This window comes from Oreochromis niloticus, unplaced genomic scaffold (genome assembly GCF_001858045.2).
Source record: "Oreochromis niloticus isolate F11D_XX unplaced genomic scaffold, O_niloticus_UMD_NMBU tig00007758_pilon, whole genome shotgun sequence".
NCBI classification, from domain to species: Eukaryota; Metazoa; Chordata; class Actinopteri; order Cichliformes; family Cichlidae; genus Oreochromis; species Oreochromis niloticus.
In genome coordinates this window covers 9,445-19,749 of record NW_020328752.1, presented here as the reverse complement: position 1 = coordinate 19,749, position 10,305 = coordinate 9,445, and the positions used below count along the sequence as shown (strand labels likewise).

General features: G+C 42.0%; 1 protein-coding gene across 1 annotated transcript; it reads left to right on the top strand.

Moving 5' to 3' along the window:
- Positions 1-540: 540 nt before the first annotated feature.
- On the top strand, positions 541-2,139 carry LOC109198259 (RING finger protein 145-like). Its single transcript, XM_019353807.2, has 4 exons — positions 541-602; positions 1,048-1,195; positions 1,610-1,843; positions 1,942-2,139. Exons 2-4 carry the CDS (start codon positions 1,112-1,114, stop codon positions 2,137-2,139), a joined length of 516 nt encoding a protein of 171 aa, XP_019209352.1. The 5' UTR covers positions 541-602; positions 1,048-1,111.
- Positions 2,140-10,305: the final 8,166 nt, after the last annotated feature.

The following is a 10,305-nucleotide window of genomic DNA, read 5'->3' as shown; positions in this document are numbered from 1 at the left end:
TTTAAATACGAGCGATCGGTTTTGGAAGACGATCATTTTTTAGCACAATACCGCTAAGCACCAACTCATCCATCCTTTCTCCTTTTCTTCTTTCATGCCGCCACCATGGGAAGTGCCCACAAATGTGTCATTTCACACTGGCAGCAGGCTCGCAGAGCTAGCTGTGGTGCTTGTTCTTCTCTCTGACTTTGCTGTTTCACCGTGTTTAGATAACGTGCCATCCGCAAACAGTCGCACTCATTTTCGTGCTTTAGCTTTGTATTCACGCGCACACACACGTGCACACACACACACACACACACACACGTGTGTGTTAGTTTAGTCTGTTTCAACCTCTCTTCGTGTGGAAACACACATATCTAGAACTATTCTTTAAGGATGTCTGCATTTCACACAACTGTCTAATAGGATAAAATAATTGACATTGTATACCCAAAGGTCAAGTCTGGATAAACGTGTATATGATCTCCAACTTGAATGCAAAGCCAAGGCATATAATGTGTGGTGTGTCAACTCTAATGTGTTTCCTCTCTGTGCAGGGGATGACTGAAGCTATCACCTTGCTAATCCTTGCTGTCCAAACTGGCCTCATTGAGCTGCAGGTCATCCACAGAGCCTTCCTCCTCTCTATCGTCCTCTTTATTGTTGCTGCTTCCATCCTGCAGTCCATGCTGGAGATAGCTGATCCTATAGTCTAGCCCTGGGAGCATCTAGAGGCAACTAAGATAATATACCAAAGACTTTTTTCATGTGTTTATTTTAAGAAAACTCTGTGTCCCACTGTTTGTTTTATTTTTACTGATCATAAACAACTATTAATAACTATGGGCAGTTAGTTAATTATCACAGAATTCATTATCTATGGTCATCAGTACAACTCATGCTAACATCATAAATTAAGTAATACTACGGTGTACTGTCCTTCTTTCTTCATTCCTAAACAGGCAGTTTGTCTTTTTGACATCAATCTGACTGAAAGTGTGTTTGCAAAGCCTGCTATCAACCTGCCTGCTTTCTCATATGCTGGTTTTGCTGCCCGTCCCGTAGGAGTTTGTGGAAGCACTTCCGTGCAGTTTCTCTCTGTCTCTTCCTGCTGATCTTTCCAGCGTACATGGCTTATATGATCTGCCAGTTCTTCCACATGGACTTCTGGCTTCTCATCATCATCTCCTCCTCAATCCTCACCTCTCTCCAGGTAACACACAACCGCATCGCAGTGTGCAAAAACGTTAAATTAATAGTTTAAACTTGCTCTACCCAAACAGTTCAGCCCAATAATAATTAAACATGTATATTTGCTTGTTTTTTAATTCCATAATAACTGTGAAACACTCTACCGCCAGGTGCTTGGCACTCTGTTGATCTGTTGTTCTCTTCATGGTGGAGGAGTTTCGTAAAGCTCCAGTGTAGAACATGGATGAAGTCATATATTGTGTAAATGGGAGCTACAGATTGCTGGAGTTTCTGCTATGTGTCACACACACACACACACACACACACACACACACACACACCAACTCTTTGCTAAGTTCTGACTGTAAACAGACACTGTCATGTAATGCATCAGCACTGTCTCTGCCTCACTGTCAGTGATTTGTTACCTCACCAGGTTGCGGTGTGCGTGATGTGCTATGGTGTATCAGAGACTGTATTTGGCGAGTGGAGTGTGATGGGAAGCACCATCATCTTGGTCCACTCGTACTATAACGTCTGGCTCAGAGCCCAGCTGGGCTGGCAGAGCTTCCTGCTCAGGAGAGATGCTGTACACAAGATAAAAAGCCTCCCTACAGCTAGCAATACACAGCTGGAGCAGTATAATGACATCTGTGCTATCTGCTTCCAGGTATGAACAGTTTTTATGTTTATCTAAAGAGGATGCATGACCCAGACTTAATCTGGGGCTTTAAAAGCTAGGCTAATGTGAAATTTGATTTGTTCCAGGACATGACCAGTGCTGTGTTCACTCCGTGCAGTCATTTCTTCCACGCTGGCTGTCTGATGCCCTCTCTGTCGTTCACAACAAGAGCCAATCACCAACTAACCGTGGAGCTACCCGAGGTACACCTGCAGCCAATCAGAACCCTGCAGGACAGGAAGAAGGCACTCTACTGGATGACAGGAAAGAGGGAGCGTCAGTAAAGCAGGAGGGAGATAATGAAACTGCCACATCAGCAGGGGAAACCTCCTCTTCCACCTCCCCCACTGGCATGTCTGCTACCCTGCCCATCGTCAAACCTCCATTATCATCTTCCTCTTGTTCTTCTTCTCCTCTTGCAACTGATTCTGTGCTGCACCAGTCCCCTGCAGATCACCCTTCTGCATCTTCTTTCTCTACCTCTTACACATCAGACACACCCGACGCTCCTGCATCTCTCTGCCATTCTGTCTCCACCTTTCACCAACCAACTTCACAGGTACTGACCTAAGCAGAGGCGAACCCTGCTAAACCCGAATCCCCCCCTCAGCTAAAATCAGACTCCCTTGTGGACAGCCAGGCAAACTCTACTGGTCCATCATCACAATCTAAGCCACCAACTCCCCATTCAGTGGAACCTCCTCCACGTCCTCCACCTCCTCCTCCATTCAACCCCTGAGCTCCATTTTAACACACACACAACATACATACATGCATATATAATTACACAATCTAAATAATCCCCTATTCTACTTATCCAGCTGTTTGCTGTTGGCTCTCCCATCATGTCCAACTTCATATCCATGTTATGTTTCAAATGATCTAAAACAATCTCTAAGCAGAAATTCATCACTCGCATTAAAAAATGTAAAAAAAGAGGACAATGATCGCAGCTTTACAAAATGTTAGTACTCGTTAGGCAGTTGTCTTGGAGCAGTGAACGTATCCCATGATAGGTGTAACCCATGCCAGCAGTGATTTCATCACAGGTGCAGTTGTTTTCCACATGTTCTTTCACAGGGATTCAAATTTAATACAAAAACAGGATGCACTAATCTCATCTCAGAATGAATTGGGAATTTTACACCATGTCCAGAAAATGTGAAAATCGGATTTCCATCACGGCTTTTTCTTTCTTTTTTTCTCCCTACAGTCATGCTTTTACCCCTTACCTTTTGATGCCCGACATTTAGGGCGATGGTTGCTCCTGCCTTTGTTTGTACAGCTTTAACTTTCACCGCTGTATATTTCGTAGTGTTTGGGTGCCACGATTTATCTAAAAATTGATCAGACTATCGATTACTGATGGTTGTATTTTATACCGTGACAAAGTCTTAACATTTCATAACGTCTAGAAATTCTCCACATTTTTTGTTTTTCACTGCTGGGTGTCAGTAGTGTTGTGATTTAGTGAATACTGAGCGTTAGCAGACTGAATGTTGTTTATTGACATTCACATGACCTAAAGCCTGGTGCTAAGCAGAGGACACATGGTATGGTCTAGCTGAGGGGTGCAGTGTGAACTCTTGGTTCACATTGAAGAACTTACATGTGTCAAGCTTTTGCTTTTATACTACTTCAATATCTGATTCAGACTTGTTTGGCTGGTCCCAGCAAAAAAAAAACTGTTCTATTCCTCATCGCCAAACTTTTGTATTACTGTTAAAGCAACTTTATTGTTAAGGTCACACGCTGCAAATGGACTAAGGGGAAGATGGAGAGACGAGGTATAAATTAGTCCACAGAGCCGAAAAGGAGCTCGGATTTTGGCCTCATTAGCTCTAGTTTATGGTTCTCACTCGTGCTTACTGTTGCAAGCTTAGCTCACTCACAGATCAACCAATCATTCACATTGTTGGTTGCTGATGGCAGGAGCCAATCAGCTCCTTTCATTAGAGACCCTGTATTTTCTAAGACCATTAGCGTTTTCCTGCTCGTCAGTCAGTTTACTCCATAAATTGTTGATACCAGCAAACTGAGCCACAGCTTCTTTTTTCCCCACAAAACACACTCTTTCTTTTTGCTACTGCATTTAGCAGATGAAGCACGGCGAGGAAGAAATATGCTTTGAAACGAGTGTGAAAGACTGATAACTTTAGGATGCCAAGTCCTGATGCACACTTATATGTAGACCTTGCTGCCACTCTGACCACAGAACGTGTTTGTCCCCAGTGTGCTATAACCTTGCAACCAATGTGTTTTTTCTACCTTGTGTTTTTTCTTTTGGGGTTATATTTACACTAATGTCATTTTTTACTAGCAATGATCCAAAGCTGTTCTGTGGATGTCGGCAACCAAATACCCTCTGATGTCTGTGTACGAGGAAACGGCCCAATCTGTTTGTGTGTAATGAACACAAATGTTGCTCTGTACGTAATCTATATTAAACCAGAGGTGTGTTGATAAATATATATATATATATACATATACATAAGTAAGACGAGGGCTTGGTTTCTCCAAAGTTTCCTTTCTTTGTTTCTTCACGTGCCTGAGAGCAAAGAGAATTTTTGGATAAGAAGCTGCTGGGAAATCAAGCCCTCTGATCTGAGACCAGCCAGTGTTGCTGCTTCTCCAGTCTATATGACGCATCTTTTAAGCTGGTGTGATCACTCTGCTGCCCTCTACTGTTAGGAGTGGGCTCAGCATGGAGACGCATTAATTAGCGCTCAGCAGTATTACTTACTAGCACTATTATTAAAGGTCTTATTAGTATGAATGACCATATTCTTGACATTGGGAAGCGTGGGCTGCAGGGTTGAGAATGAATACACGATCAGTGTAGGATCAAACCTGACCAACGCTGCTTTGACTTTTTGTGTTTATTTTTTTAAAGAGATGAAATGGAGAGTTTGATGTATTTTGCACATGTTCTTCTGAAAGGTGAACCTAAGGGCTTTTCTGTACACACCTTCTTATTTTAATACCAACACCATTCCTTTGACGTTGATTTTTTTTTTTTTTTTTTCGAACTGCTGTTCGATACTGTTGCCTCTGACTGACAGATGTGTAGAGATGAATTGTAGTTGTGGGGCTGCTCTCCCCGACACTCCCTGCAGATTTTTGTTTAAGATGAATTGTTTTTGTCCATTGAGTTTGTCCAAACACAGCTTTAGGACCTGCTCTGTTTAATCTGGCTCTCAGTGCCATTTCTTTTCTGTTAAAATGCTTCATATTTGTTTTTTTGGACTTTATGCCTGTCATTGCCTTGGTTATTTTACCAAAAATAATGTTAATCAAATAATAATGGGTGTAGTTTGTAAGGTCAAGAGCAGACAAAGAATGTATTGAAAAAGCTATTACAATCAGTTTCTTTGAAAAGTCTCATTTATTTGTACATTTTGGTGACAACGCATCACGTGACTGAACTGACTGTGAGGTACTGCAACAGCAGAGGGCAGCAATACTGTAGAAAACATGCCAGTTCCCAAAACGAAGCCCAAACGTCTCTATCGCTGCCTGGTGTCTGGCTGCAGTATAGGTCATGAACAACCCCTCCTCTATATTAGCGGATGGGACTGGGGTCAGACTAAAATAAAAGAAAAAAACTTCTCCTCAGATCATTTTAACGCTTCCATTACAGAATTTCAGCTGTCATTTTCACTCAAGTCTCCATAGACTTTGGAGCAACTGTGTTGCTTCGAGGCCATTTGCGAGAAAACGGCAACTCCTACAATAATGACAGTGCCATTTTGTGAAAGGCAAGAAAAGTACCTACGTTTTGATGTATAATTTGTTTTAATGAAGGCAAAATTGAGCGTTTGTTCGGACATGAAGAAGAGATTGAGAAAGCCACAATGTGTGGCGTGTTTGGCGGTCCATAGCAACCATAACAACCAATATTGATTGACAGAAAAGAGATTTTGAGACAGGGGTTAAAAAAAAAAAAAAAGCAGAGAGAGCCCATCTATAGGCTCGCCTGTAGGCTTCTAAGCAAGCGTAGCAGGTGAATTTCAGAGCCAGGGATTTTTTTTTTTTTTTTCAACATGTTTCCCCAACATATGGTCCGCATGGGATTCGAACCACTGCCCCCTGTCTTCAATCTCTGCCATAGGGCCTGTCACTTTCCCACGAGCCACTTGGGCGGCCACGGAAAGACAGAGCAAAAGTGCTACATTTAAAGTGCACACCCGTGCACAGCCGCAACCCCATTTTCGGCTCTTTTTCATTAGCTGGACACCAGGCCTTATCTAGTCAGCCGTTCCAACCACATTCCTGGCAATGTGTGCCTACTTCAAGGCGCATACAAGTGTAACTCTAATGCAACTTAAGTGTTAGTGACGTCACACCTATGCGCCACTGCCCTCTGTGGAGAATGGGAGAAATGTGCTTGCACCTCAACCTATGGACTCCGACATTCAATCATCATCTTCCTAACTCAAGGTAACCTTATGGCTATGGATTAGTGTGGCTGCTCTACCAGGTGTAACAATGAAGTTTAACACCCAGGCATCCACGAAAAAGAATTTCTGAAATGTAACGGAGTTAGAAGCTAGCTGAGAGTTAGCTCGCTAGTTTCCATCTAAATATAATATACCAGGTTCTGACTGAGGGATTTCTAAAACAAATTAAAAGGCACAGCTCTGCTATCACTTCTGACATACATGAAGACAGGAAAGTAAGCAGCAGTGATGTTTGTAGGGTTACTGAAGTTTGGCTAGCTGGTATATAGTGATGTGCTATGTGACTAGCGAAACAGCTATGTTAGCATAACATTAACGCAGTGATGAACGGGAACTTTTTTTCCACTGGATAAGAGTTAAGGTGAGGGTTCCTGATGGTTAGGGACAAATGCAGTGGCATGGCAGGATGCTGTAAACGGACCAAACTTCAGTCAAGAGAACAACTGAGATAATCCATCCACATAGGAGGTTAGTCATTAATGTGCTGCTGCATTGCCTGGGCTGTAGTTACATGGTAAGGTTTTAAAAACTGAGCTTTAAAATGAATAGTTGTAATAAAAACTGAGAGAGGCCGACAGTGATCACTTACTTTTTGTAAGGGGCTTGTTGAGATTAAATAGAACAAGTTACAAAGCATTAAAACATGTTAAAAACACAACAGCCTTATTAAACGCAGAGTAGTTTGGGCCCAGAAGTAGGATTCATCTCGTCATCACTTAAAGACCGGATAGACACACGGTGGAGTTACTCATGTTTACTGTTGTTGCCACTTTCTAAATGTAGCAGGATGAATATTATATGTACTGGTTGATCCCACTTTTAGTCAGGCGCATTTTGAGGAGAAATAACTTTGCTGGTTATCAAATTATCAGTATCTTTGGAAACATTTAATACATCGTGATGGTTTAAATGCTGAGTCGTTTTCTGTTGTAGAATTGATATTCATAATAATATTTAGACAGCGGCCCTATAGGTGTTTGCAGTTTTTGCAGTTTTACAAGCCCTCACGGTAAAAATGTATGAATTAAATGTTACTGATGGGCTCTTTTCAAAAACATCAGCGTCTGTGTCACACTGATTTTGATTAGCTGACTTATTTTATTGTAACCAAACCTATTTTGATATTGTTGTCTTGTTTTTCCTTTAGCGAGGTGGTTTCCTTCCACTTGTAGCAGGACCAGTACGTCTGCCAGCTCCAATCAAAGCTCCGGTGACCAGGAAGACCTCAGCATTCGCCAATTCCTGCTGAATTACCGCAAACAGAAAGAACTGGCAGAGGGCATTGGAATAGAGGACGATGACACTGAAGACCGAGGTAATAGGTCTGTCTAAGGGCCAGTGGAATATCAGCTGTAGACTGTAGTGGTGGTTATATTAGATTCAGAGTGTAGAGGAGATGACCCTTTTATGACCAGCAGGAAGGCACACACACACACACGCAGTGTCTTAGGTTAATGACACACCATATGGGGTTTACAATGGGGGGTTGCTTTTATAAAACTGTTTGTAACAAAGAGTTGAGATTTGCAGAGGGACTCCCGGGCCATGCACATCTCCATTCTCGAAGATGAATAAGTGATAGAAGACAAATAAATGGTTGGGAAGTAACTATTAACCCTCACTATAAAGACATAAATGGTAACTATAAGTAACCACACAAGAGGTTTACTGCAGTGTAACTAAGGGAGGGTTCAGGGTCACCTGATCCAAGGCTGACTATATGCTTTATCAAATAGGAAAGTTGTAAGTGTAATGTTGAAAGTACAGAGGGTGTCTGTCTCCTGAATCCAGACTGGGAGCTGGTTCAGAGCAGAGCCCTGAAAGCTGAAGGCTCTGCCTCCCATTCTACTTTTAGAAAGAGCTAGTCTGAGAGTGAAGAGCTGTACCGGGGTGATGTGGTACCTTAATGTGTTTAAGATATGACGGGGCCTCATAATTCAAGACCTTGTTGAAATATTGCCATGTCTTTATAACTCAGTCTTCCTACGTGTCGCATCATTGCTGGAGATTTGTTAGGACAGCTCAGTGATCTGTGGTTTGTTGGGCTCCTCTGAAAATATGACACAGTGTCTGAGAGTAGTGGAAGACAGAGTCAGTGAGCCTTCACTACCATAACTTAGCCAGTGAGTATGTAGACATGAACTGACCTGTCACTGGAGATACGGTCACAACAGCTAGATGTGTAGTTCTTTACTCCAGGACACCGTCCAGCTGCTGGGAGCAAGCCCTGAAGCAGTCAATGACATCTGCTGCAGCAAAACTTGCATTTTGCTAGTGTTTATACTCAAAATCAGTATATAATCAGTCTCAGAAAGCTCTTGTGGTTGTTAGTCAGTCCTACCTTCTCTGTTTCAATGTATATGTGAGAAGGGAATTGCATAAAAAGGTAGATGTGACTTTATAATCTGTAATATCTCAGGTATGAACCAAATCTGGTGGATACCGTGCTGTTGGAGGCAAAGGAGCCAATGAGTAGAGAGGCGGTACCCCAAAGTTTAAAGCCAACTACAACTAATATTAATTTATTTTACGTGCATTTTCTTGAATATTGACTTGCTTGAATATTTGAATTTTAATATTGAAAACTAGTGATAAATATTACTAAGATTGTATGGATTAACTTTTTTTCTTAGGTGCACCAGCACAAAAGTTAGGTGCACCCAAATTTTTCATCGCATCGCTTAACCCCACTGTTTTACATGTTTCACTTTATTTTAATTGCTGTCATACAGACAATATTGATTTGTAAATGATTAACTAACAAGCTTGTCGACACAAAGTTCTTTATTTGGAGCACAGTTCTACAGGAAAGATAAGTTACTGAAATAGTGCTTGTGCTTAAAGTGCTTTGGCACTCTTTGGCAATATTGTAGACAATGTTAAACTTGATCATCATCTGGGCCTCCTCTGACAATCTGTTTGCTGCTGCCTGCCGCTGAAAGGCAGTGGGGAGAGGGGGCACTTGGGCAGGGCATTTATCACGACATGTAATGTGTTTCTGGATACACTGGTGCTTTTTAAGCGTTCAGAGGTTGATGGCTCTGTGTCAGAGCACTGGCTATGAACTTCACACAGATCAGACGTAACGAAAAAGTTATCAATTGTTCTTTTCATCTTTTCTCATTACCCACAGCTACATCCACTTCTCAAGCGCCACAGCCTGGTGAGTATGTGATCTGCGTTCGCTTTGGAGGGGAGCACATCCCTAGCAGTCCATTCCAAGTCGCAGTGAGTGAGCTGCATTTAATCCTACGTGCCTACATGCTGTTTTGGCAACTTTCATGAATAAAACTGAGTTTTCAGTCTCAGTCAAAACAATCGCAAACAGGCAGAGTACAGTTGTCAAGAATGACCCTCGAGTTAGAGAAGCAGTAGTGTCTTATGATGAGTCTTAAGCTGCGTCACGTCAACGACAGGAAGCACCTATGGGCGAGATAACTCGAGTAGATAGGACGTGGGCAAGACCCAAGATAAGCTTTTCTCAAATTCTACATAAGCAATTTAAGTGAGTGCTAATAAGAGTGACAGATGCCACCGACTGAAGTAAATGCATAAGCAGTCCCAGATGCCAAAGCCCTGATTGAATATCTTTGTTAAAGCCAATAAAGTCACATATGTTGTGTTGCTGTGAAAGCAGGAAACTGCCCATGCTGTCCAAAAACAGCTTTTCTTTCCTGCTGTAAAGGTGGACATGGGAGCTTATATGAGAATGACTCTTGGAGGAATCACATTGTTTGTCACAGCTGTACTGGCTTCATTTTTAATTGTTTTTATTTTTCAGCCATTTAGTACTGATGAAGTACTTTTAAAGTGCATTTAAGGAAAGTTCTCATTTCTCAGTGGAGTGTCAGTAAGACGGTATAAAGGAGTGGGGTCTGTATAAGAACACATTTTCAGATGAATAGGCAGTTGATGTAGAAATGGCGCGCATTACAAGTCGAACTTGATAATGAAGAGTGTTTACGTTGCTCCTCAGTACAGTAACTGCTG